The 27,469-nt window shown below is 50.6% G+C and overlaps 2 protein-coding genes across 3 annotated transcripts in view; one reads left to right on the forward strand and one right to left on the reverse strand.

The window, feature by feature from the left end:
* TBC1D10A (TBC1 domain family member 10A) overlaps window positions 1-26,435 on the reverse strand; it is a 34,819-nt gene extending 8,384 nt beyond the window's left edge. Inside the window, exons 1-2 of one of the 2 annotated variants that reach the window (XM_009234253.4) lie at window positions 26,135-26,435; window positions 3,528-3,627 (exon numbers count right to left, since the gene is read on the reverse strand). In XM_009234253.4, the coding sequence (XP_009232528.1) occupies window positions 3,528-3,627; window positions 26,135-26,343 (309 nt within the window). In that variant the 5' untranslated portion in view covers window positions 26,344-26,435. The remainder of the gene's footprint in view (window positions 1-3,527; window positions 3,628-26,134) is intronic. The other variant, XM_009234254.4, reaches the window with a different exon arrangement.
* LOC112130639 (prefoldin subunit 4) lies at window positions 12,067-12,526 on the forward strand. The gene has a single exon (XM_024240112.3). It carries the CDS (start codon window positions 12,070-12,072, stop codon window positions 12,472-12,474), a length of 405 nt encoding a protein of 134 aa, XP_024095880.3. The 5' UTR covers window positions 12,067-12,069; the 3' UTR covers window positions 12,475-12,526.
* Window positions 26,436-27,469: the final 1,034 nt, after the last annotated feature.

Here is a 27,469-nt window from a genome sequence, read left to right on the forward strand (position 1 = left end):
CAAAACTCAATTTGAAAAACTATCAAAACGATCACGTCTTTTACAAATGAGGCATTGAGGGTAGGGGAGAATTGGTGGGGGAAATTTCATCACACAAGCAGAGTGGGGGTAAATTCGTCATACAATCAGAAACCCTACTACCTCCTAGCTGCACCACACAGGCTGGAGGGATCCAGCCCCATGTACTTTCTACATCACCAGTGGGCTCCTCCTGGGCTTGGGACCAGAATGAGGCTCTGAAGGCAATTAGTTGCCCTGACCCGTCAAGGTAGGCAAGGACAAAGGCAGAGGCATCACTCCTGTGAAATGCTGTGGTGGGGGAGGGGTGAGATGGCCAAAGATACTCCCTCAACCCCTGCACTAAGCAGCCTGACCTGGGATAAAGGGGATGGGCACTCAGGGCATGAGAAGAACATCTGGATGTGGGTTTGAATCTAGCGCTGACCTTGAGCCAACCACTTCTCAACTGTAAGATCTGAATACCTACTACTGTGCAGAGTTGTCAAAGGAGTCCATTAGAGAGGGAAAATGTGCTTAGTGTGGGGCCTGACACAGTCTGTTCAGTAAGCAATGGCTTCCTCTCTGCCCCTCCATCCCAGGAGGATGCTTGACACAGAAGCCCAGAACCTCAGCTCACACCTAACTTCCCCTCACCTAGAAACCCCCTTCAACAGTCCCGCTGGAAGCTCTCAGAGGAGGGAGTACAGAAGCCCTGGCCTTCCTGGTGACCAGTGCAAACAAGAGAAAATTTTCCAAGGGTCAGAGAGAGTCAAGAACCAGGAAGGAGCCAGGCAGACAGGCTGAGGGTGGTGGGGGAAGAGTAGCAGTGGCTGGTCACAGGTACCAAGTGAGAGCTTCTGGGACTGCCTAGAAAGGAGGCAGAGGAAGGGGGCTGAAGCGAACTGCCCTAGACGCAAGGAAGAGTTTCCTGCGGCTGTGGGACAAGGGTCTCCTTAAGGAAGCCAATTTGGGCAGGCTTTGGCAAAGGGATGTGCTTTAGCCCAAAGCCACAGGCCCTTCAGGCTCTCCCACAGAGCTAAGCTCAGCAAAAGGCAGCCCCACATCATCACAGCCCCCATCATACTTGGCCTTCTCCAGGAGAGCCCTGGAACACTTTGGGGGGAACAAAGAGCTGGGAGTACAGCCAGCCTTTCCCACTCTGGCCTCCTCAGCATAAAGGTGCTGGAGGGGGTCATCCCTACCCTGCCTGCCTTAGGGAGGATGGTAGGGACCAGTAAGGATAAAGCATGGGAAAGTATTCCCAGAAACCACAGAGGATTACCATTCTCTGAGGCCAGGCCTTGGGAAAGGAGTTCTCTGATGAAAGCTGAGTGAGGCCACACCCTTGCCTGCTGAACTCTGTGAGGGCAGGGCCCTGTGGGAAGACAGTATTCCAGCCCCAGCCCTGCCTCCCTGCAGGACTAGAGTTCTGTCCTAGACATGGCTGGGAGTCCCGGAAAAGAAGGCACCCTCCCAGCAGGACTATGTATGAGTCCAGGAGAAGTGTTGGGTCTGAGCCCACTTCCTGAAACAGGTATTATACTTCCTGTGCCACGACTTCCTGACCAGAGGGAGAACTCAAGCCTCCACAGGCAGGCTGGAAGAGCCCCGAGGGCAGGGCCCAGTATGACCACAGCTGAGGTGGCAGGAGGGGCACCCAGTGAGTGGTTCTGGGCTGGAGAGAAGTAGTGGGTTAGGGCCTCTGGGCACGGTGGATTGAAGCACTTCCTGTGGAGGCCTCAGCTGGGCAGGGGCAGGTCTCGGGCTCTAACCACAGTGCCAGGAAAGAAAAGGGGAAGTGTCAGCTGCTACTCTGCTGAGAGGTACTCCCCAAAGCTCCCCTCTGGAATCCCTATTTTCAAGAACACAGAAGGTCCCTGCCAACCACCAGTCACCATAACAGATTGCTGGAGAGCAAGCTACAGCTCACAGTAAGAGCCAGAGGAACGATGAGGCAGGGAAACAGAGCCAGAGTCAGGCAGGAAGCAGCTGAGGAATAACTGTCTTAACATTGTTTTTTAAAAAAGAGATAGGCCGGGTGCGGTGGCTCATGCCAGTAATTCCAGCACTTCGGGAGGCCAATGCACATGGATTGCTTGAGCTCAGGAGTTCCAGACTGGCCTGGGCAACATGGTGAAACCCCATCTCTACAAAAAATACAAAAATTCGCCAGGTGTGGTGACATGTGCCTGTGGTCTCAGCTACTTGGGAGGCTGAGGTGGGAGGATCACTTAACTCCAGGAGTTCGAGGCTGCAGTGAGCCAAGATCATGCTGCTGCACTCCAGCCTGGGTGACAGAGTGAGACCCTGTCTCAAATAAATAGTTAGATATATAGATAGATAGACAGATAGATATAGAGAACAAGCAAGAGCCCAGGTCTGGGTGAGCCTCTCCTCTCATAGCACAGGGCTTCACCATCTATGATACAGTCTACGAAGCACTTACCACCACTTCGTGGGGAGCAACAGGATTATCACTCCTATTTGGCCAGAGAAACTGAGGCTGAGAGGGTGAAGTGACTTGCCCAGAGGTTCCACAGTTAGCCACAGGTGTGAAGAGAGGAAAGGAGTGGGGCTGGGCCCAAGTCTATATGCCTGACCGTCAGTCCTGAGCTTTCTGTGAGGCCCTGCAGCCAGCTGTGCCAGCCTGGACCAGACCAGAGTGTCAGCTGATGAGAGTGGGCAATAGGGTTCATTCTGTGCATTAGGAACTTGTACAGAGAGACCCTAGCTGTAAGGCTCAGAACAGGCCTCCTCTAGGCCAGGTGGTAACACCATGCTGAGGGCAGCCAAGGACATCAACACACACACACACTTAAGAGTGGTGGGCAAGAATGTTCCCACAGGGCAATAGAGCTAGTGTCTAAAGACAGCCTCACTTGAAAAGGACTACTGGGTGATTTCATTTTTGTAAGACTATTATTAAAGTGTGAGGTTACTTTCTTCTTTCTTTGGCCAGGAGTCAAGAGGGAAGTCATTAAATTAATCTAGAGGGTAAAGAAGGCCTCGTACTGTGGTGGCTAAGAGGGCAGGTGCTAAAGGTACACTGCTTGGGTTCAAATCTTGATGACCAGGTCATCAGTAAAGTGGGGATACTACTATTACTAACCTCACACTAGGGTGCTGTAAGGAATTATCCCAGGCAAGTGCCAAGCACAAAGCAAATGTTCCATACATGCTAGTTACTGGCAGTATTGTAAAGTCCTCCTTGATAGCTGGTAAGCAGCACTTACGTCCTTCTCCTGGGAAGGCTAGAGGAAAGCTGTGTTATGGCTGTTGGCTAAGAGTGGCTTTGAGGTTTAGCTCCAGGACAATGTTCTGCATGAATCTGAAGTCATTGTGTGAGGGCCCAACCTTCCCCCTGCCTTCAAGCCAGCTTCTGTCTTGCACTGGCAGTTGGAGGACATCTAAGGCATCTGGCAGTTAAGAGAAGCCCCTGCTTTCCTAAGCTGATGAAGTTCCTCCCTCTTCCTCCTCCTCCCCAAGCTGCCAACTCCCAGCCCAAGACCTGAGGCCAGGCCCCTCACCTTTTTGTGCTTCTTGGCCATCCATTTGTCCCAGTTGTTGAGCATGTCCAGCCACTTGGACTCCCTCTGCCTCAGCACCTCCAGGGGGACTTCCTCCAGCCTGTGGAGCAGAGGGCAGGGCCTGTGAGAGGTGCCAAGGGAAGCAAAGGCCCTGGCTTCGTTCCCAGCCGCCAGCCTGGTCAGACCTCCATTCTTCCTGCCTACCATCCCTGCTGTTCCCTTCAGGACTGCTACCTCGGACCATCCTATTACAGACGAGAGGGAACATGCCACCTCCCCAGCCACTGCCTCAAGGCACAAGCTGGAGAAACAGCAGGTGGTTCAAGTGCCTACTTCCCTAATGTGGCCAGGACCCATGGTACCTCTCTGAGGCAGAGGCTAAGTGACTGTCTGCATCTGTGCAGCAAAGCAAAGCATTCCTGTCCTGGGTCTGCCTTAGTCAATAAGCCTCTTCAGAGGGCCGGTGTACAAGGTGCAGAGTTGAACACAAAAACTAGTCAAACGAGTACAGAAATAATATGCTCACCTCTTTACTTGAGCCAAACTCATTACTCAGAGTTTCCCCAATTATTCCCTGGCCCTTTCCCACCTCTCAGCCTTTACTCATACCAGTCCCTTTGCTGGAATGCTTCCCAAATCATCTCCACCCATCAAAATCCTACACACACTTCAAAGCCCCATCAAATACCACTTCTTCTATCTGTAGATCTACTGACTGGGCAGCTAGCACAACTGTGTTGCACTGTTCTAGGGCGAGGGCCTCTGGGTGGGTTATGGGGATGCCGTCCCATGATTAAAACAAAGTCTTGACCCTCATGGAGTTGATATTCTGGTGGGCACTGAATGTGGGGAAAACACTTCAGCACCAAGGTGCTTTTTTCTGCTTTCTTAACAGAATAAGTTATTAATGACAGACGAGGAAACAGGCTTAGAGAGGTAAGATACCCAGGAAAGGTATCTTGCTCAGCGTCCAACAGCAAATCAGTGGAAAAACCCAGACTCAAATCCAAGTCAGGTCCCAGCCAAGAGCCAGCACACAGTGCTGCCTGACCTCTCAGAAAGGAGCACAGGGTCGGAGGCAGCTCAGAGGAGGTTCTCAGGAACAGGACACGGTGGGGCTGGGGCTTGGCCCAGGCCTGAGTCTCTGATCCTCTCTCTGCCGGAAGGAAATGTGCTACTGTGACTTTTACTGGTTGGAAGAGCAGAGGGAGGGGCCCTGGCAGAGCTGAGGCCTCTAAGACACAAAAGGGAAGGTCTTCTTCAGTGCATTTTATCTGGGGAAGTGCCCAGGCCTGAGAGCAGCCTTAGAACTGAACGTCTGAGGAAGGACTACAGCCTAGGCAAAGGAGGCCCCCTCAACGCACTGATACAAGGCACCCCACTTTGAACTGCTGCCCCGCTCACCACCTACAGGCAGAACTAGGGCATGAGTTACTCCTTTCCTTGCTTTTCCTGATAAGAGCAAAGCAAGGACCACACCTTTACAAAAGGTCAGGTAATTTACAAAGGGATATATATCTCCGGGCAACCCCCAAACATCCCAGGAGCAAAAACTAAGGGCCCACACTTCCTAGGCCATGATACCTTCCACCACCTATAATGCACTGCTTATGCAACAAGTCAGGGGAACAGCCTTCTAGTTAACCAGTCAGAAGGGTGCCCAAACTGAGTCAACAGGAAGTTCTGGCAGTTATGGATGTAGATAATGGCTGATCCAATATCCCCACTGCACAAATGAAGAAACTGAGGCTTACAGAGGGCAAGGTTTTCACTTGAGATTACCAGTTTCCAAAGAACTCACAGGTGATTAAATATGTCTATTTGATACCTCAACCCTCAGTCTGGCTTTATTGATAAAAATCTAACTGCAGGGACTTAGAGACGCCCATTCTCCCAACTGCAGATACACAGAGGAACATGTTAAATTCAGAGTTCTTTTAACTGATGCCAGATAACAGCTTTGGCAGTTTCAAACCCCCAATGTCAAACCTCAAACCGGAATTTCAGAAGAGTACAAAACAAACTACCATATTTCCTGGATTCTAAGACACCACTGACTTTAAGCTACACCATTGATTTGGCAAGATCTTCTCAGAAACAAACAAAAAACCCACTACTACTTTAACTGTGCATGTCAATTGAAAGATCTGTTTTGATTTTTTAAATCCTAAATTAGGAAAATTTTGAGGCAATATGGCCATCTGAATGGCTTTTCCTTTAACAGCAGAGGAGTTTAATCTACCTGGAGATGGTGAGAAGGAAGACACTGAAGGTCTGGCTGTACCCAGCACTCAGCGTACCACGTGCTCTCTAACTGCAGGTCTCTAGGCACAGGATATGCTCCTGAAACATTGCAGGCTATCTTTTTGTTGTTGTTGTTGTTAAATCAGAAGGTTCACATATCCTTCAATTAACTCAGTCAGGATCTCAGAAAACATCTGATCCAACTGCTGTCTGATACAGAAATCCTTTCTACAATAGGCAAGTCCCCTTCCTTCTCTGATCCTCAGTTTCGCTATATGTTTGTACAGTCTATCTTATGAATTTGACCCTCTAAGGAGGCCCACAGAGGAGCTGTGAGATGAAGCTGGGGCCAGAGGGGTCCCTGAAAATAGTATGACAGTGTAGAAGCCCTGAGGAGGCTTCCTCCTGACAGTGGAGAGGGCAGGAACCAATTGCTAGTGAGAGAGAAGCTGGCCCAGTATAAGGGACCAGAAATGGCCCATGGGGGATGTTGCAAATCTGGCGGCCTCACTCATCCTCCAGAAAACCCCTCCTTCCTTAAGGTAGCCTGAGGGAGTCTCTGAAGCCAAAAGAGACCAGTGAGACCAGTTTCTTGTGGCTCAGCCACTGCTGGAACTCCTCCAGGGATGGGCCTTCCTTACCTCCAGGTGAAGTCACCCTATTGTTAAACAGTTTCCACTGCTAAAGCTTTCTTCCCCACGTTATGCCAAAATTGTCCTAGTAACTTCTACCTGTAATCTCAACACCCCTTTTGAGGCCACACAATTCTAGACCCCTCCCATACCAGGCACACACATGTTTAGCCCTCATCATCCACTCATCCCTAACTGAATGCCCTTTCTTCTCCCTTCTCCAAGTGACAATAACCTGTCAGAGCCCAATATTACATTAAAAACCACCACTACAACAATAATAATATCAGCAACAGTAGTTACCATTTGTAGATTATTTACTACTTACAATTTTCTTTTCAATGCTTCACATACCTTTATCAAATGTACCTTTTGTAATAACCCTACTATAACATCATTCTCCCCTTTTTATTTTTTTGAGACGGAGTTTTGTGCTTGTTGCCCAGGCTGGAGTGCAATGGCGTGATCTCAGCTCACTGCAACCTCCGCCATCTGGGTTCAAGTGATTCTCGTGCCTCAGCCTCCCAAGTAGCTGGGATTACAGGCGCCCGCCACCACACCCGGCTAATTTTTTGCATTTTTAGTAGAGACAGGGTTTCACTATGTTGGCCAGGCTGGTCTTGAAGTCCTGACCTCAGGCAATCCACCCACCTCAGCCTCCTGAAGTGTTGGGATTACAGGCATAAGCCACCGCACCCAGCCCATTCTCCCCATTTTAAAGTAGAATCCAAGGCTTAGTAATGTTAAGAGTGTTCCTTAAGACCATGTAGCTATAAGTGGCAGAGCTGGGACTCAAACCCAGGCCTGACTGACACTACAGCTCATGCTCTTGACCCTTGTACTATACCTCTCTGCCTCCACAGGCCAAGCCCTCAGCCTCCACACAGCCTGCATGCCTGCCTGCCTGCCTGCCTGCCCAGATCTCATAAAATGTCCTCCAACCTGAAGATCTTCATCCTGGCTCAGAACACCGTATCTCACGCTTTTTAAACTGAGACCCACACAAACACACATACATACACACAACCAGAATACATTTTAGGAAACGAGTTGCCCTTACATGTACTAATGCACTCTGATATTTCCAGATTGATTTTATATTTTTCTATTCTATTGTTCTAAATGCTGGTCACAAGCCCCTAAAACTGATTTCAGCACCAACTGATAAATAAGTCAAGTCATGAAGTGTGAAATACACACTTCATTACCACTTGCTCATATTACTCAGTACTGTCCCTCCCCAGCTGGACCAGGTCTTGAACTTCTTCTGTGACTCCTACCGCACACGCCCCAGGTGTTCAACAGCTGCCTGCCTGGCTTTCTCCATGACATCATTACCCTCATCTGCACTGCATCAGGGCTACAAGCTACTTCTGCCTTAGAAATTGTACGTGTCCCTCTAATAGCCCAGTGAAGTGGGGCCCTCACAGATTAATTACTATTTCCATTTGGCCCATGACAGACTTGGCCTGATCAGAAAGGTTGTATGACTTGGACAAAGTCACAAAGCTAATAAGTAAGTGTCTGACCCAGGGCTTCCCCTCTGTCACAGTGGCCTATATGCTATTTCCAGCTCCCTGGGGAAGGCTGTGGGGAAATCAGGCCCTTCTCCAGATGCTTCTGTGTGGCTCCATCTCTGGCCCCCAAGCCACCGGAGACAGTCTAACCCCTCCTCCAGTGTTCTGACTGCCCCAGCACAACCTCAGGTGCAGATGGTAATCCTGGGTAATCTCCCATTTTTTTTTTTTTTTTTTTGAGACGGAGTCTTGCTCTGTTGCCCAGGCTGGAGTGCAGTGGCACGATCTTGGCTCATTGCAACCTCCGCCTCCCGGGTTTAAGAGATTCTCTTGCCTCAGCATCCCAAGTAGCTGGGGCACCACCACACCCAGCTAATTTTTGTATTTTTGGTAGAGACGGGGTTTCATCATGTTGGCCAGGATGGTCTCAATCTCTTGACCGTGTGATCCACCCGCCTCAGTCTCCCAAAGTGCTGGGATGACAGGCATGAGCCACCGCACCCGGCCAGGGCAATCTGCCATTTGCTGGCAACCCCAGCTTCTGAGGAGGAAAGGCTCAGAGGAGACAAAGGTGGCACCTAATCACAGATCTTGTCAGGCTCCTGGACTGGAACAGGCTTAGCCATGCTGTGTCATGTCATGGTCCAAGGCAGCAGTGACACTCTGCTGACCCCATTCTCTGTAGGTTCCCAGTTTCCTAGCGTTCTCCCAAAACCCAGAGGCTTGAGGCTTCCAAAAGTTCAGAAGGACAAGACTGCTGTCCAGGCTACTGAGACCAAGGGCTGGGGTTCTCTCTTCCCTTGTCCTTCTAGACATCTGCTTTCTGCCCAAGCATATCTCAGCACCTCTGGCTAGGCAGGTTCAGCAAGGGCAGCGCCCATGCCCATCACCTCCTTATCCTAGCCTGTCGTGGGAGATAAATCTGGATACCAAGGAACCCGTCTAAACCCTCCTTCAAGCCTCACTCCCTGAACCAGCCCAAACAAAGAGAAATACAACCTAAGCAGAAAGTCTGAGGTCACAGACCACAGGACTGATCCTCCTCTCACCCATAGGGGAAACCAGGTGGGGTGTAGGGGAGAATAAATAGAGTGGGGACTTGAAGTCAGCTGAGCTAGGTACTCCAGTTCCGCCGTCCACTAACTGGGAGACCATGTGCAAAACATATGACAACTTCTTCATCTTTAAGTGGGGTCATAACGCACACCTCATCTCTTATAGGGCTGCAATGAGGAATAAATGTGTACAAGGGCCCAGCCTGGTGGGTGGCCAGCAAATGGTAGCTATTAGGTGACTGGTATTTGCGGCTTAACTAGCACTTTCACATCTCTTTTCTCATCTGACTGGTCCCCATACACAGGCCTTTGAGGAAGGCAGGGCATGATTACCACCATTTTACTCATGAAGCAATTGAGGCTCTGAGAGATTACTTCATTTACTCAATGGTAAACAAATTCTAACTCCTGGCCGCTGATCCAAGCTCTACCGCTTTACAGCTGCTGTGTGAAACAGGGCTGGCTGCTTTGCTCTCTGAGCTTCCAGTTCCTCATCTGTAACCCAGGAGGAATGCCACCTCCTCAGAGAACATTGGTAAACATGATGTGAGGCAATAAGAGCTGACACTTTCATGCGCTGGCCGTGTACTAGCTCTGCCAAGCACTACACAGGCACACAATCCCCCAAGGAAATAGCTTTAATTATCTCCATTAAATAGACAAGAACACTAAGATTCAGCATAGTGGAGTAATATGCCCAAGGTTACATAGCCTGGAAGTAGAGGCTGCCACCTGAGCACTAAACTATCCAAGACATATAAAGTCCCCCGCTCATACCATGGCTTCAATCCCTGTCACATTCCCTTCCCTCTTCTTATCACCCTCTGTGCCGAGAAAGACAGGCGTGAATAACGTGAAAAAAAACCCTCACACTTGGGTCTCCGGGATGGAGAGGAGGCAGCTGGAGGAAGTCCCACCGAAGTGTGGAAAATTGGGAAGTGGATGTGCAGGGGGAGCATGGCCAATCACCGATCCAGAGGGCTTCCCTCTCCACCCAGAGCCTGAAAGTGAAGTGAGGACACACAAAAGGCTGACCTGTTTTGCATACTAGGCAACAAGCTCTGGAGTTCACTACCCTAAGAGGTGGTAATGAATGAAGGTATAAATGGCTTTTAGACCAGTTCCATAAGAAGTGATGAGAAACCAAAGTGCAGGAGAGGGTAGGCTGGTGGTGTGCAAATGGCTGTCAGGACTGGGAAACCTATGAGATCATGCAGTGAGGCCATCCCCTCCCCAGAAGGTAAGCGGTCTGCCTGACGCCACGCACGCTGTGAGTTAGTAGGAAAAAGGAAGAGGGTCTGCAGCAGCCTGGCACTCCCTTCTGGGGTCCGGCCACCCCTGCCTGGGAGCCGGCTGGCAGTGTCCAGGCTCCCTGTCTGAGTGACAGAGTCTGGCTTGCTTCACTCTCCCTCCTTCCCAATGCAGGCTAATTCTGGGGCTGCCTCTCTTTCCCATGAGGAATTCCCTGGCTCTGCTCCTTCCAGTGCTGGGTCAGTGCACAATGGTAAACAGGTTCTCTCCACCCTTCACTGGCCTTGGTGCCCTGGACCTCTGCCCAGCTCTCCACTCTGCTCAGCTCCACCCTACTCAGTGTGAGAAATGGTTCCTTTAGCACTAGTCTTGCTGGCTCCCAAAAAGAAAAACCAAGGAATCCACCTTCCTCTGATGCATTCATCTAGGGAAGGGCACAGACCACAGAGAAACCCCCAAGCAGCTCTCCCTGACAACTGCAGAAAGGTATTAGATAGGGTCTCGCTCTATCGCCCAAGATGGAGTGCAGTGGCATGATCTCGGCTCACTGCAGCCTCCGCCTCCTGGGCTTAAGCCATCCTCCCACCTCAGCCTCTCAAGTAGCTGGGACCATAGGTTCATGCCACCATGCCCCACTAAGTTTTGTGTTTTTTGTAGAGACAAGGTTTCGCCGTGTTGCCCAGGCTAGTCTCAAACTCCTGGGCTCAAGTGATCTGCCTGCATCAGCCTCCCAAAGTGTTGGGATTACAGGTATTAGTCACTGCGTGCCGCCCGAGACTATTCTCAACAGAAGACATCCCTTCTCCAAATCCCAGCTCCTACCAGGCAGAGTGCTGCTTGAAATTCCCTTGCTGGTGACTGAGTCCTTGGATCACAATCTCACTGCAGGCACCCAGGGGCCACCCTGACTCATCCTTACCAAACTGCTAGATCTCATTGATAGATCTTACCAAAATTAGTCTTGACTCACTGTTTATATAAGGCCCCTCCTCTGCCCAGACTCGTCCATGGCTCCCTACTGCCCTCATTATCCAACAGAAACCTCAGGCCCTGTAGCTGGGCATTACGGCACATGCCCTGTCGTCCCAGCTGCTCGGGAGACTGAAGTGGGAGGATCACTTGAGCTCAGGAGTTTGAAGCTGCAGTGAACCATGATGGTGCCACTGCACCCTAGACTGGGCCACTGGGTCACAGGGCAAGACCTTTTCTCAAAACAAACAAACAAAAACCAAAGAACAACAATAACAACAACAACAACACAAAAACAAAGAAACTTCAGGCCCTGGCTCTCAAGGCCCTCCTGTTCCCCTGCACATCCCTTTCTCCCCTAGTCCCATCTCTAGAGGCCCCTACCCCTGAGCCATCTTCCTTCAACCCCCATTCAATTTTGGTGCCATCATCTTGGGAAGCCTCATTCCGAACTCCTTCTCATCTCTACAAAGCCTCTCCTAACTACTCCAGGGACAGAACACAATCAGGCCCTCATTATATTCCATGCACACCTTTCTAGAGCCTGTGTTCCAGGCCCTGAATCTACAAAGATGAATAAAAGGTGGTCCCTGCCCTTGAGGAGGTCAATCTGGCAGCGACAAACAGGTAGGTAAATAACTAGCACACAGAGAAGAAGTGCCATCACAGGAGCATGTAGAAGGGGCTAGGAGACTGCAAAAAGACCCCAGGGTGAGGACGGGCTGTTTAGAGAAAGCTTTAAAGGGGAGTTGACTTTTGAATTGGGGTTTGAAGGGTGACAGGAAGTAGCTAGGCTAAGAAAGGGGAAAGGACACACTAGGCAAAACACTCAGTATGTTCAAATGCAAGTTAATAGGAGAGGGAGAGTCCCAAGATGGCGGCCACCATGAAGAAGGCGGCTGCAGAAGATGTCAATGTTACTTTCGAAGATCAACAAAAGATAAACAAATTTGCACGGAATACAAGTAGAATCACAGAGCTGAAGGAAGAAATAGAAGTAAAAAAGAAACAACTCCAAAACCTAGAAGATGCTTGTGATGACATCATGCTTGCAGATGATGACTGCTTAATGATACCTTATCAAATTGGTGATGTCTTCATTAGCCATTCTCAAGAAGAAACACAAGAAATGTTAGAAGAAGCAAAGAAAAATTTGCAAGAAGAAATTGATGCCTTAGAATCCAGAGTGGAATCAATTCAGCGGGTGTTAGCAGATTTGAAAGTTCAGTTGTATGCAAAATTTGGGAGCAACATAAACCTTGAAGCTGATGAAAGTTAAACATTTTATAATACTTTTTTTATTTGTTTAATAAACTTGAATATTGTTTAAATTGATAATTTTCCTTCTTCAAATGACATGGAAAGCAAAACTTTCTTTTTTTAAAATTTTCATTTATTTAATGGAAACTTGCCTATTTTCACATGTCTGCTTATTTATTTTATATTTTTAAAAGAAGACAGTATTCACCTATGTATTTTGCATAACGATTATATCAAGTCTAGGGGCTTCATGTCATGTTATTAAAATCAGTTAAGCAATCGAAAAAAAAAAAAATAGGAGAGGGAATGGCTTGTTTGGGGAATGTGAGCAGTCCAGTGGGACAGGTGGAGCTTCTCCACCTAAGGGCTGTTCTGCAGAGGCAGCATTTCATGAGAAGGGGCGTTCCTGGAGGGCAGGGGCTCTCTTGGCCTCATTCTCTGCAGTGTGTCCCAAGCCTGATACCTAGCTGGTGCTCAATAAATGTGTGTGTGTGCGTGTGTTGTTGTTGTTGTTTTGAGACGGAGTCTTGCTCTGTCACCCAGGCTGGAGTGCAGTGGCGCAATCTCGGCTCACTGCAACCTCCACCTCCCGGGTTCAAGCTATTCTCCTGTCTCAGCCTCCTGAGTAGCTGGGACTACAGGTGTGCGCCACCACGCCCAGCTAATTTTTGTATTTTTATTTTTTTTTTTTAGCAGAGACGGGGTTTCACCATGTTGGCCAGGATGGTCTCGATCTCCTGACCTCATGATCCACCCACCTCAGCCTCCCAAAGTGTGGGGATTACAGGCGTAAGCCACTGCGCCTGGCCAACAAATGTGTGTGTTGACCGATTCATGAGCTTGGTGACCTCAGACACTCTGAATTTCATTAAGTGTTGTCAGCAGTGAAAAGGGAATATGCTTCGCTACCTTGATATCAGGTGGGTAAAGGATAGTAAGAACTTGATAAAGAGCATTCCCTTTCTGGCCTGGTACCAGCTCTAGATCTTCCTCAAAGCCCAGCACAGGGCTGAGCACAGATCTGCTTGATGATGGCATTTTATAACATTACAATTCTAATATTCAATTAACTTAACTGAATGTCTGTTATAACACTTACCAGACGCTTGCTATGCACCAGACACTGTGTTCAGCACTTAACTTACTTTATTATTTCATTTAATCCTGACAAGCCCATGAGATAAGTCCTCTAATTATCAACTCCCTTTTGTGAATAAGGAAACTCAGGTTCTTCAGAAAGACAATAACTGGCCAAAGTCCAAGTCAAGCAGGGGATGGCACTGGAAAGTGAATCCCGGCCCTGCTCATCTCTCCCTCTGTCACACAACTCCACCACCAAGTACTGTCCAGTAGGCTGGGTATACACAGCCGTGCTCCTGAGGAGCTTGGAGCTCAGTGGACTCAGAGACACAAGCTGTGTGATGCTTGGCAAGTCACTTTGCCTCTCTGGAACTTGGTTTCTGCTTCTTAAAATGGGGACTATGATGATAAATACTCTCACAGAATTAAACGACGTGATGTAGGTGAAAGCCTCGTCCACCATACAGGCTCCTCTGTGAAATGGCATTACTGTGACTATCCTGGGAGGATGGAAGGGGTCACTCAGAAGCAGAACAGGAAGCTCAGGATGAAAGTCTACATGGTGCCAGGCACAGTAGCTCATGCCTATAATCCCAACATTTTGGGAGGCGGAGGCCAGAGGATTGCTTGAGGCCAGGAGTTTGAGACCAGCCTGGGCAAGAGAGTGAGACCCTGTCTCTAAATTCTTTTAAAAATTAGTTGTGCATGTCTGTAGTCATAGCTACTCAGGAGGCTGAGGTGGAAGATTGCTTGAGCCCAGGAGTTCAAGGCTGCAGTGAGCCATAATCGTGCCACTGCACTCCAGCCTGGGTGACAGAGGGAGACCCTGACTCAAAAAAAAAAAAAACCCACCAAAAAACCCACAAAAAAACCACAGAGGAGGGTGGTGGTAATTATTAAGCAAACTCTGACTCCTTCCCCAAGTGACTACCACCACCCAGGAGGACAGAGGCCCCGGGCAGCACTCTGGTTGCAAGCCTTGAGTGGAATCTTTCGGGAGGTCCACCTTTGCTCTTACTTCTGCTTATCTTTACAGACCAAGGAAAGGGAAGGTCAGGCCCTCAGATCAGAGCCCTGCTCCAGATGACTCAGCGAGGAACTCATGGGGGGATTCCCAACCTGCCCTGGCAGGCCAGCAAGCTCCAGACCACAAGCTGAGTGGGACTGGCTCCTGCCTAACCTCCACAGTCATGGGGTAGGTTGGAAGAGCACGTGAGGGAAGCCAGATTTTCACCCCAAAGCTGCATTGCTCCCTTACCATTATGCTAAATGCCTGAGGTAAAATCTCAGAGGGTAATTTACACTCGAATTGTGAGAGCCGCCATGTTCCACAGAGCCCTTACTTTGTGACAGACACTGTGCTGGGTGCTTTACCAACAACATCTCCCTTAATCCTAATAATACTCCCGCTCCCAATGCCACCGCCACACCCAGCTAATTTTTGATATTTTTAGTAGAGATATGGTTTTGCTATGTTGCCTAGGCTGGTCTTGAACTCCTGGACTGAAGTGATCTGCCCACCTTGGCCTCCCAGAGTACTGGGATTATAGGCGTGAGCCACAGTGCCCAGCCTAGGTTCTCCTTTTTTGTGAAGCCAAGCAAAGATGAAAGGGAAAGCAGCAGCATTCTCCAAAAGTGGCTGGCTGGGGAAGATCACTTCTGGACTCACAGTGTCCAACGCCCAAAGCAATGAGGAGGGACAGGAGTTCTCCAAACTTATGCTCCTTCACTGGGCCACTCACGACCCAGCTACTCCTGCCTTGTCTTGGGGTACATATGAGGAGCTGTGTGTGGAGTCCTGGGACAGGAATTGTGTCATCCATCATGACAACTTAGCAACAAAAACAACCTGAAAGCCTGGAAGGAGAAGTACAGACACTTGGGCTGGGCTGAAGTCCTAAGACTGGGACAGGAAGGGGAGGAGGAGAGGACACACAGTGGTCACCAACTTTGGTAAGATGGGAAATTGGGAAGGAGGAGTGCTGGGTGCCAGGCCCTGTTCCATCACTTCCTTATCAGGAAACAGGGTAAAATAATAGCCTACCAATTTCCCATTGCTCCTATAAGGGTTACTGAGAGGCAGTGGAAATGAAAGCACTTTGCAGACTAAAGAGCTAGATAAATCAAAGCATCCCTTGATTTGATTACATCCCCAAAGACCTCAGGGACACCAATCCTGCACACAAAGAGAAGTCCAGCCTGGTATGGTAGTTCATGCCTCTAATCCCAGCACTTTGGGAGGCAGAGGCAGGAAGATCACTTGAAGCCAGGAGTTCAAGACCAACCTGCGCAAAAAAGTAAGACCCTGTCTCAATCAATCAATCAGAGAGGTCCTCTCACAAGAGGAAAAGAGCATGCTGGGAGCAGTGGCTTCTGTGGCATGTGCCATGGTGACCCCCCTGAACTTGCGTGGTACCACATAGAGAACTTCTCAAAGCACTATTTTTTTTTTTTTTTTTTTTGAGATAGGGTCTCCATTGCCCAGGCTGGAGTGCAGTAGTGCAATAATGGCTCACTGTAGCCTTGATTTCCCAGGCTCAAGTGATCCTCCTACCTCAGCCTCCCAAGTAGCTGGGACAACAGGTGCACACCACTATGCCCAGCTAATTTTTAAATTATGGGATGTAGAGATGGGGTCTCCCTATGTTACTCAGGCTTCAAAGCACTTTTCATATACTCCACGGTCAGTCTCAGGATGTCAGATGTAGCTGTCTTCCACACCATCCCACTAAAACTGCCTTAGTTGGCTGGCACAGTGGCTCATGCCTATAATGTAAGCACTTTGGGAGGCTGAGGAGGGAGGATTGCTTGTGCCCAGGAGTTTGAAATCAGCCTGGGCAACATAGTGAGACTCTGTCTCTACAAAAAGTAAAAAAAGTAGCCAGGCATGGTGGCTTCAGCCTGTAATCCCAGCTACTCAGGAGGCTGAGGTGAGAAGATCGCTTGTGCCTGGGAGGTTGAGGCTGCAGTGAGCTGTGACTGCACCACTGCATTCCAGCCTGGGTGACAGAGTCAGACCCTGTCTCTTAAAAACAAACACACATACACACACACATACAAACTGCGTAATTTTTATGTGGGGAAAACTGAGGTTAAAAAGATTAAGCAACTTTTGCCCGGCATGGTGGCTCATGCCTGTAATCCCAGCACTTTAGGAGGCCGAGGTGGGTGGATCACCTGAGGTCAGGAGTTTGAGACCAACCTGGCCAACATGGCAAAACCCCGTCTCTACTAAAAATGCAAAAATTAGCTGGGCATGGTGGTGGGCACCTAAAACCCCAGCTACTCGGGAGGCTGAGGCATGAGAATCGCTTGAACCCAGGAGGCAGAGGTTGCAGTGAGCCGACATCAATTGTGCCATTTCACTCCAGCCTACGCAAAAGAGCAAAACTCCATCTCAAAAAAACAAAACAAAACAAAACAAAACCAAGATTAAGCAACTTTCTCAAGGTCACACAGCTAGTTAGTGGCTCAGTAAGGCATAGGGCTAAGGTCTCCAGATCTCTGTTCAGCAGTATTTGTTTACACTATGCTCCTAATCCAATTATCTCATTTGATCCTCACAATCCTTTGTATACAACCACACCTGGTAACTTCTTTCTCTTTTTAAAATTTTTTTTAGAAATGGGGTCTCGCTCTGTCACCCAGGCTGGAGTGCAGTGGCACAATCACAGCTCACTGCAGCCTCAAACTCCCAGGCTCAGCCTCAGCCTCCGTAGTAGCTAGGACTACTGGCATGCGCCACCATGCCCAGCTAATTTATTTTTTAGAGACAGGGTCTCACTATGTTGCCCAGGCTGGTTGAAACTACTTGTTTAATGTCTGATTTCCCTGTGAGGGCAAGATCAGGTCTATATCCTGAGCCTAGCACAGGGCTACACATATAGTAAGTGTTGGGTGAAAAAAACTGGAAGCATTAGCCCCATGGTTGGGTGAGGGATGTGCCTAAGTCACATATTACAAAGGTCAGTGGTGGAGTCATCACTGACACTCTGACCCCTGTGCCTGGTTCAGAGCCCTTTCTCAAACACTAGCCTAAAATCCACATTTCCAGCCAGAATCTCTCATCTCCGGATGCCGCTAGTGGTGCCCCTTGTAAGTGCTGAGGGGTTTGCCTTCTCACAGGTTTTGTCCCAGCCAAGGCACCACCTCTAAGAACAGAATAAAGGTGCTAGGTGAGGTCAAACAAGCCTCCAGTTGCCAACTGCCTCCCCTTGATCAGTGTATGCTGTGTCCAAAGGCCCAAACCCACCCTCCCCAGTTGCCATACCACCCTAAGGTAGGTTTTCCATGTCCTCAGGCCCCACTCCTCTCTTCTGGTTCTCCTTGCATCCTTCCTTATCATCCAATATGTCTGCCAGGCAGAGACCACGAAGCTCAACACCGCTTATCCTATTCCTTCCCCAACCAGGTCAGCCAACCCACTCTCCTGCTGGAAGGAGATAAAGAACCCCTTGATGTGCCCTGGGCAAGCCAGCCATACCAGGGACCTTGGGGAGCCCAGAGCTGTGACAACGCAGAGTCACAGCAGCCCACTGCCCACTTCAGAGGAAGGCCACAGCTGGCCTTGCTTCCCTGTAGCCAGAGGGCTCCAGAATGGACTCTGTAAGAGGCCAAAGCCATTTCAGCTAGTCCAGAGCCTTCCTACCTCTCCATCAGCCCACATGGCAGTCATGGACCAAGCCCTAATGATTTGCCAGCCTCTTTATCCTCACTGCTCCAGACCTCCTACAGGTCTCACCACAGCCCTTTTAGGCCATCCTTGATTCTCCCAACAGGTCTCACTGCCTGCAGTCCAGCTCCTCTTTATGCCATCTTCCATGCCAGACCTGGACTAACTTTTATGCAACACAGGAGGCCTCAGCCTGACATTCAAGGCTAGACTCAGACCGCCCAACCCATTTCCTGGACTAACTTTTATGCAACACAGGAGGCCTCAGCCTGACATTCAAGGCTAGACTCGGACCGCCCAACCCATTTCCCTAACCTACCCTTGCTTCGTATCATCCTACTGCCTCCCATTCTTCTTGTCATCTCTGCTCTTGGCACACATGCTCAAACGACTGCTTTTGGGAGGGACTTTGCACATGGGCCCCCTCTCATCCAATGGACTGCCCTGCTTTGCCTCTTCTGAAGCCTGGATCAAATGCTACTACTTTCTAGGCTCCTGTAGGTGGGGCTGGCTGCTTTTTCCTCTGTACTCCCAGAGCAACTGCATGCCTCAATGACAGCCTTCATCACTCAACACTGGAAAGATTTGTCTGTGGTTCTATTTTTCAGCAAGTCTGTGAGTGCCTTGAGGGCAATAAAACACAGACATCTTGTTCAGTTCTGTATCTCTTGTCCAAATCACAGGGTCTGACAGAGTAGGTGCTCAATAAATGTGTGGTAAATAAGCTCACTGCTAAGATGGATAAGCTGGCAAAAGTAAGTCTTGGTTTGCTCTCCCAGGCTGCTGGGTCTGCTGAGTATTTCTCTACCTGAAGAGGTGTTGAGTGCTAAGCTATGGCAGCCTCTGAAGACCTGGACAGGGCACAGAATGAAGTAGGGCAGGGTAGGGGAGGAGAGACGGGAAATGGAAGGAGACAGAGAAAGCCAAAGTTGGCAGCTGCCCTGAAATCCTAGGTGGGGGCTTCTAAGCTGGTTAAATATCAGGAGCATTGACTTGCCACTGGGGTGGCCAGTACAGTGTTCTCCCTGCTGGAGAGGGTCTCTGGGCCCAGGATTGCACCAATAGATTTACCAGGGGCAGACTAATCAGTTAAAGGAGGCCTCCCACCCCTCAAGTGTACTGTCTGCAGGATAAAGTGATCAGCTAGGACAATGGATGGATGATGGCAGGACTCTGCTCTGGTCGGCAACGCATCCTGAGCCTGCAGGCTCAATTACCTTGACTGAGGAGGAGAAAGGGGAAGAGAATGGTCAGTGCCATGTAGCTTGAGGAGCACTGGGTGACAGTTGGAGGACCTGGGATCCCTCTCTGATCTGGCTCCACAGTTCACTAACAGCAAGAGTTCTCCAACCTTCAGATTCCTCACCGGTACAAGCAATATAATCCTTGCCTCATCTACAAAGTAACACTTCTTCCAAAAGGCACAGACTAGATATCAAAGTCAAATGGCCATTATGCAGCATGTTGGGGTCAAGACTAATGCAATCCAGACTCTGGCCTATGGGAGGACTAGGCCAGGCCTGATCTGGCCGTGCTTCCAGGACCTCTCCAAGGATTTTTCTCCCTGTGCCTTTCTCCTGCTTGATGGCCATGACCTTTCACTGTACTGAGACCTGCTTTGCCCTCCATACTGGGAGGGGGAGGCAGTCAGATTCCTGCTAACTCCTGCCCTGGGTGTGGGGACCTTAGGGACTGGTAAGCACCTGGCACCCTGCCTGCTGCCACTGTAGCAAGGCGTAGTCACTACTGGATGCAATGTCAAGAAACAGGTTCTAGTCCCAGTTCTGCCATTTACCAGCTGGCAAACCTTGGGCACTTTTTCCTCGGCCTTCAGTATGCTCATCCACAGAATGGGGATAATCACCCCTCTCAGGGGAAGTGAGGATTCACCATGGGTTAGGGTTCATTCCTGCCCACAGGGGCTGGGCCTCACTGACACTCATCATTACAGCCAAAGATGGGAAGTAGGAAATGAAAAGATAGAACCACAAGCTGCTCCAGTCTTTAAGAGGGAGAAGAACATTCACTGAGCACCTACCCTGTATTAGTTCATTTAAACTTCAAAATGATCCTGCAAAGTCAGTGTTATCATAACCATTCTGCAAGTGAGAAACTGAGGCTCAGAGAAGTGAAGCAACATGTTCAAGATCACATAGCCAGCCAGACTCTGGCGCTTGTGTGAGGAGGGAGCACACAGCACCTTCTCTCACCCACCTCGATATAAACAGATTGGGTGGCTGGGCCAGAGCCAGGCCTCACTGCCCCTTGGGAGGTCCTGTTTCAGGCCCAGATGCTGGTAGGACAAAACATCAACTAGGTGCTACCATCTTATCTCTTTCCCACAGCTTAGAGTTTCCCAGCAGGCGGACACTCAGGCACCTTCCCAGGGTAGCAGCTGGTGTGCCGGCTCCCTCCTTTACCAAGTCAGATCTTGTCTGAGGACCTAACACTCACAGGGCCACCAAACCAGATTTTCCTTTGAGGCTAAGAAGGGAAAAATGAGAGAAAATGGGAGGGCCTGCAGTCTAGCGTCACAGCCCAGGGCCCCATATGTACAAATGCCTCCTTCCAGATGGGCCACCCAGGGACCACCCAATGCCAGCTCCATGCTCTCCTGGGATCTGTAACAGCTCAAGAAAAGTAGATGCTCTGAGACTAGAGAATAAGGCAAAGAGTCAGAATGTGGCCTGCCAGGAGGGCCCTGACCCCACTCCAATAAAAACTGGCACACAATAAACTATAGGGATGCCAATTAAGCCAGTTCTATGATTTCCAAAGTTGGCTAGTAATGAAAGGCCCAGGGAATGAGAACTAAAGAAGGCAGTACTGCTATTCCAGATGTTTCTCCCGGGGCCCAGCTCAGATCCCTTGCTCCCATAACAGGAAGCCAACACCCATGGGATCCCAAAGAGCATAGCTCCTCACCTCATCTGGCCTGCAGACTGGGCGGACTGAGGCTGGGTGGGAAGCTCTCAGCCTCAGGAGACCAGACCTGACAATCACATAGGAAAAGGAGAAGAAGGTCAGGGACCACCTCTCTCAGGTCACCTCCCTCAGGCCAGGAGACCTGGTATACAACTTGTATCCTTCTTTCCCTTCCCAACCACTTCCTCTATGCTACAGAAGGGCCACCAAACAAGTCCGTTCTTCCTGCTCCAAAGTGACAGGAGGGGTATCATCACTCCCCCCACCCTTCCCTGCTGAAAACATGTCTTTTTCCTCAACTGGTCTTTCCTGGGCCTTTTTTTTGTTTGTTTGTTTGAGACACGGTCTCATTGTCTCACCCAGACTGGAGTACAGTGGCATGATCTCAACTCATCGCAACCTCCACCTCCCAAGCTCAAGTGATTCTCCTGTCTCAGCCTCCTGAGCAGCTGGGATTATGGGTGCAAGCCACTACTGCCTGGCTAATTTTTGTATTTTTAGTAGAGACGGGGTTTCACCATGTTGGCCAGGCTGGTCTCAAACTCCTGACCTCAAATGATCTGCCCGCCTCAGCCTCCCGAAGTGCTGGGATTATGGCGGTGAACCACTGCGCCCGGCCCTTCCTGGGCTTCAATGCCCCACTCGGTCTCCAGCCAAGCCAGAAGAACTAATGCTGTCGGCACTCTGATCTATGCCTATGCCACCCACAGGATCATTTACTGGCTAGCTGCTTTCTTGCCTGTGGCTACTACTCAAAAACAGACAGGGACCATCTCAGTCTCACTAAAGGTTCCCTGCAGAGTAGGCTCAAAAGACAGACAAGGTGAAGAAATGGAAAGGCCTAGGACTGGGAATCAGGAATTCCAGGTTTCTCACAGGCCTCCAGTTTATCCATCTATATGCTGATGGCCATCTCTAAGGTCACTTTCAGCTTTTTTTTTTTTTTTTTTTTTTTTTTTTTTAGGCAAGGTCTCCCAGGCTGGAGTGTAGTGGCATGATTTCGGCTCACTGCAACCTCCATCTCCCTGGGCTCAAGCAGTCCTCCTACCTCAGCCTCCCGAGTGGCTAGGATTATAGGTGCATGCCACCACACCCAACTAATTTTTGTATTTTTTGTAGAGATGGGGTTTCACCATGTTGGCCAGGCTGGTCTTGAACTCCTGGGCTCAAGCGATCTGCCTGCCTCAGCCTCCCAAAGTGCTGGAATTACAGGCGTGAGGCACAGCACCCAGCCTTTTTTTTTTTTTTGAGACAGGGTCATGTTCTGTCTCAAGAAAGAGCTGGGTGGAGCACAGCGGCACAATCTTGGCTTACTGCAACCTCCACCTCCTGGGCTCAAGAGATCCTCCCACCTCTCAGCCTCCCGAGTAGCTGGGATTACAGGTGCCCACCACAGTGCCCAGCTAATTTTTTGTATTTTCTTGTAGAGATGGAGTTTCACCATGTTGCCCAGGCTGGTCTCGAATTCCTGAACTCAAGCGATCCACCCGCCTCAGCCTCCCAAAGTGCTGGGGTTATAGGCGTGAGCCACCATGCCCTACCACTTTCAGCTTCCTGACTTGAAATGTCTCCCAGTAAATAAGTATTAATTACTCCACCGCAGGCCTGAGGAGAAAAAGGTGAATGAGCCTCTTCCCAGTCCTGAAGCTAATCAGTCTAACGAACTGGTAATGACAACATACTCTTATCCTTCTGGGCCACTTCTATTAGCCTCATATACTGCTGAGAGTCGAAAGTGCTGAGCTAAGCCAGGGAAGGTAAGAGCAGGCAGGTGACTGCTAAGACACTTCTGTTCTACCTGTCTGACACCTGATATCCTGCAGGGACAAAAGGCCATATTTATGGGTGGTGAAGGCAGTGGAAACTGTACTGACCCGGGAGTCAGAAACCCTAAGTCCAAGTCCTAGTTCTGCCACTAATATGCTGTGATCTTAAGAAAGTTATTCTTCTCTCTGGGCCTCAGTTTCCTCATCTATGTAAGTAAGGGCTGAGCTGGTCAATCTATTAAGATCCCTCACAGGCCAGGCATGGTGGCTCATGCCTGTAAACCCAGCACTTCAGGAGGCCGAGGCGGGGGGATCGCCTGAGGTCAGGAGTTCGAGACCAGCCTGGCCAACATGGTGAGACTCCATCTCTACTAAAAATATGAAAAATTAGCCAGGCGTGGTGATGGGTGCAACCTCTGCCTCCCAGCTACTCAGGAGGCTGAGACAAGAGAATCACTTGAACCCGGGAGGCAGAGGTTGCAGTGAGTTGAGATTGCGCCATTGCACTTCAGCCTGGGTGACAGAGCGAGACTCCGTCTCAAAAAAAAAAGGTCCCTTACAGTGCAGTCTATGGTTTTTTTAATCTACTCATGCCATGTAGCTAATAGTCACCTGAGTAAGGTAGCCTGTGACCTGCTTTCTTATCCCCAGGCCTGGCAACTTCCACAACCAAAATGTCTTGAGACAACCTTTGGCCCAGGGTAGCTGAAATGGACCTTTAATCTGGAGTCAGAGTCCCCACCATCTCCACAGTATCCATGAGTGCTAACGTTTCACTTCTCTAGCATAGAACATGGACTCCTAGCCTTCAACCACAAGACTGGGTTCAGGGCGGTCACCCTGAAACTTTCCATAACTTCCCCTCTATGGCCTTGGGCAGGGACTTACTCTTGGCTTTTTTGAAACCACAATATAAATTAAGTAGGGAACATCGAAGCTTTCAGATACCAGAGATTTTAGGTTGACTGACAGGCTCCAGAAAGTGAGGGAAGGAGAGAGGACTGGAGCTGGGATCCCACCTCAGCCCCAGCCCTACAGACAGCAGTGATGTAGAGGGTGTCTGCAGAGCCACATCCCGGGTTTGTGGTTGTGGGTTAAGAAAGACAGATGTCTGGCTGCCTGGTTGGGGACTACAGCCAAAGGGAGGTGCTTCCACTGGGGCCTCACTCTGCCCACAAATACCAGAGATATGCCCTCATTTTTCTCTTCATTTCTCAGACCCTTAGAAGGAAAGAAAGAAAACTAACATTTTCTGGGCCACTACTTGTGCCAAGCGCTGTGCTAGGCACCTTCACATATCTGATCTCACTTAACCCCCAGAGTAATGTTGGGAAGTGGGTGTTACTGTTGCCCTTTACAGTGAGTAAACAGGCTCAGGGATTCAGGATCTTGCCCAAGGTCACAAAGCTAGCAAGTGTAATTCCTAAGTTTGGCCTTTTCCTAATCTATCGCATTGCTCTGCACCCCAAGATCTGGTTGACTGCCTGATAAGCATGTAGTAGGAATTCTCGTGCCCTAGCATTCTCCCACAAATCTGAGCTCTTCCTTCCAAGGTCCCATAAATGCAACTGGGAACTCCTTTCCCAGATCTCAAGACCACACCCCTCCCTGGGCCCTAATCCCAGGTGACTGCTCAATTCAAAACACTCCAGGTCCCCACTAAGTTCTCACAAGTGAATCCCTGGGGAACTGTGACAAAACATCAGTCAGGGTGAGGGTTCAGAATGATAGGTGCTCTCTCTGAGTCCTGGACTAAGCCTAGCCTGCTGTGAGCCAGTAGGGAGGTACTGGAGGAGACAGATCCAGTGGGTGAGAGGGAACTCCCCTTAGGGGAGGGGCCTGGATTTCTCCAAGGAAGAAGGAGGCCTGGTGAATAAGAGGCTTTAGGGCTGGGGAAAATCCCGGAAGTGACAGGGGTTCTTAGACAGTTAAAGCGCTTCCATAAGTCATGAGAGAGTCTGGGGTGACCTTGGACAATCTCAATTGGTCAGAGAAGGGGAGAAAGGATATTCTCTGGAGTAGGGTCATGGCAGGGCCCCAGGAGCTACTACTGGTGATTGGGATGGAAAGCACACATCAGGAGGGAGTCTTGTCAGTTCTGTGCACAACACTGGTCTCACGTGACAGGACAGCTGGGATGGGAGTGGGGTATGGAGTCCATCTTTCCTAAGGGGACCGCCAGCCTGTACACATGATCTCTGAGGCCTGGGCTTGGGGGATTCTGTGGGGCAATGGGGGCCCAGTTTGGAGGCAAGGTGCTGTTCCACTGCCCCACATTTCTCTGTCTGCTAGCTGGGTGTCTGGGTGTTCTCGGGATAGGACATCGGGGGGTGCTAATATGAGCAGAGACCCTGCTGTCTCCCTGCCTGCCCCTGTCCCACGCCCAAGATCTGCCTTTGGGAGGAGGCGCATACATACACAGGACATACACAGAGCCCATCTACTGGCTCCTGTGGCTGCTGGAGCTGATGGTCTGTCCTAGTGGTGGGGCTCCCTGTCGCCCTGTAGGTGCTGGGAAGGGGGAGTATCTGCCCACCTGTTGCCAGTGCCAGCGGAGGAAGCTATGTATGAGGGGGTAGGGGGCCCTTCTCTGACCCTTCCATGAGGAGAAGGGACTGTCTGTCCCAGGATGGGGCTGAGGGGAGGGAGGTGACCAATGTCTGTCCATCCAGAGGTCTGTATGCCTCGAGGAAAGGGTCACTCTGTCCTGGGAAGGGGTGGGGGCGGGGCAGTCAGTCCTGAAGTCGGTCTGAGGTCTCCTGGTGTGGGGGCAGTGAGGCCGGGAGACAAGGGCGTCTGTGGGTTTGTGGGAAGGGGAAAGATGGAGAATACGTGTCTATGGAGCGGGGCGCCAGCCATTTGGGAGTCTGTCGGGGTGGCAGAAACAATCATCCCTAAGGTCTTGGCGGCAGGGGTGGGTTTGGGGCAGTCTGTCATTCTGTTCCACGGCTGGAAGGAGGGCACAGTCGGTCCTTCCTGGGAGCGGGTCAGTCTGTCCAGAGGGTGGAGGTGGCGGGTGGAGGTGTGAGCCCGTCCGCCCCCTGGGTCGGAAGTAGGACTGCGAAGGGGGCGGGTCTAGGAAGGCAGGGGTGGTGGGGGTGGGGCAGGGGAGGGAACGGGGATTAGTGGTCCCTGCCTGGGAAGGGGACGTATCCGCAAGTCCTGAGGGCGCCTCCGTCCATGTCGAGGCCCCTCGCGTGGGTACCGCGCTCAGTCCCGACCCCGGCGCTACTCACGCGCCCTCGGCGCCCTGCGAGCCCACGATGAAGCCGAACTTGTCGATGCGGCGCTCCGCAAAGCCGTTGGCCTCCGAGTCGGACCCGAGAGAGCTGAGTTCGTCGGTGGTTGCGGCGTCGGGGCCCTGGGCCAGGCTCTCCCGGGTTCCCGACAGGCTTTCCCCGGCCGCGGGCGCGCGCGGCCCATTCTCTCCGTTGCTCTTCGCCATCCCGGCCGCGCCCGCCGCCTGAGCTCCAGCGGCCACCTCAGCCGCCCGGCTGCCGCCGACGCCCCGCCCACGCGCGGCGCCTATTGGCCGCCGCAAGGCCGGGGGCGGGGCTCCAGGCCCGGGAGCTCTCTCTCTCCCCCCACGCCCAATGGGCGCCGCGGACCCCGGGCCCCGCCCACCTTCCCCCGGCGGGCGCCAACAAGCCCGACGTGAGGGGGCGGGGCAGCCGTCACCGCAGTCCTCCCCGCCCTCCTCCGGGCTGCCAATCACAAGAACTCACCTGGACGAACTCGGGCCTTTCCGGGTTGGCCCCAAGCGGGGCCTGTCACCTACTGCAGAGCGCGAGCCGGAGGCCCAGGGCTTCCTCCATGGATTGCTCATCTGCCTCCTGAGCCCCGCTCCTTGCGAGACCCCAAGGACGTGGTAGGGATTGTTTGCCCCATTCATTTATGAGGAACTCAGAGGAGGCCCAAGTGAGTTCAGGGACGCAGAGCGGCTTAAAGGCCCAGCCTGAGCCAGAAGTCTGGCAGTCTCATTGCACTCACTGCTTCTGGGGCTTCAAATTATCTCGTGAGACCTAATTATTAATAATCACCAGCGTTTACTGAGCCACGCACGCCCGAAGTTCTACCTACTTTCTCCTGTAGTCTTTTCCCCAGCAGTTTTATGGAACATAAACATGCCATTAATTCACGTTTAAAGTGTACAATGATTTTTAGCATATTTACAGAGTTGTGCAGCCATCACAACATTCTAATTTTAGAACATTTTCATCACCCCAAAAAGAAACTCCTACCAATTAGCAGTCACTCCGCATCCTGGCTCCCCCAGTCCCTGGCAACCACTAATCTGCTTTCTGTTTCTATAGATTTCCCTTTTCTGGATATTTCATATAAATGGAATTATACAATATATGGCCTTTTATGTCTGGATTCTTTCTCTTGAACATTTTCAAGTTTCATCCACATTGTAGCATGTATCAGTGCTTCTGGATTCACATCTGCCCCAGGTATGTCTGGCTCCACCCCTCCCTTTCCTGGGATAGGCCCACACCGCCATGAAATACCCATACTGCCCCTCCTGGGAGCTGGAACTATACCAGATTTTGTTTTTCCATTCATCAGTG

The sequence above is a fragment of the Pongo abelii genome, chromosome 23, assembly GCF_028885655.2.
Source record: "Pongo abelii isolate AG06213 chromosome 23, NHGRI_mPonAbe1-v2.0_pri, whole genome shotgun sequence".
In the NCBI taxonomy this organism is placed as follows: Eukaryota; Metazoa; Chordata; class Mammalia; order Primates; family Hominidae; genus Pongo; species Pongo abelii.